The sequence below is a fragment of the Atta colombica genome, unplaced genomic scaffold (genome assembly GCF_001594045.1).
Source record: "Atta colombica isolate Treedump-2 unplaced genomic scaffold, Acol1.0 scaffold236, whole genome shotgun sequence".
Lineage (NCBI taxonomy): Eukaryota > Metazoa > Arthropoda > Insecta > Hymenoptera > Formicidae > Atta > Atta colombica.
In genome coordinates this window covers 1,192,027-1,192,375 of record NW_017259334.1, presented here as the reverse complement: position 1 = coordinate 1,192,375, position 349 = coordinate 1,192,027, and the positions used below count along the sequence as shown (strand labels likewise).

General features: G+C 27.2%; 1 protein-coding gene across 1 annotated transcript in view; it reads right to left on the bottom strand.

Annotated features, from left to right (window-relative positions):
- Nucleotides 1–227: 227 nt before the first annotated feature.
- LOC108688637 (WD repeat and HMG-box DNA-binding protein 1-like) overlaps nt 228–349 on the bottom strand; it is a 12,057-nt gene continuing 11,935 nt past the window's right edge. The window contains exon 22 of the mRNA XM_018194979.1: nt 228–319. Within this exon, the coding sequence (XP_018050468.1) occupies nt 295–319 (25 nt within the window). The 3' untranslated portion in view covers nt 228–294. The remainder of the gene's footprint in view (nt 320–349) is intronic.

Here is a 349-nt window from a genome sequence, read left to right as displayed (position 1 = left end):
ATATATATATATATATATCGCGTCATGACGTTGCGCTTGTCTTAGCGCCGAGACACTATCATGTCTTCAGATATGATGAACAGTACAAATTATGTATGAAAATTCTTTTTCTTTTCAGATATGATTATGATAGTTCATTAAAAAAAGGTGTAATTATACCAATCTTTTGTACAAATTTGATACTTGATAAAAACATCGATGCATAGAATAACTAAAATGGTTGAAACATGTCATGATAAATATTTTTGAAATATTTAATTATGGTAAATTGTACAAGTTCAGTCAGTTACCAAGTCAATGTTCTTCCTTGGATTTTCCTCTGAAAGGTATAAAATTTGTTATATATTAA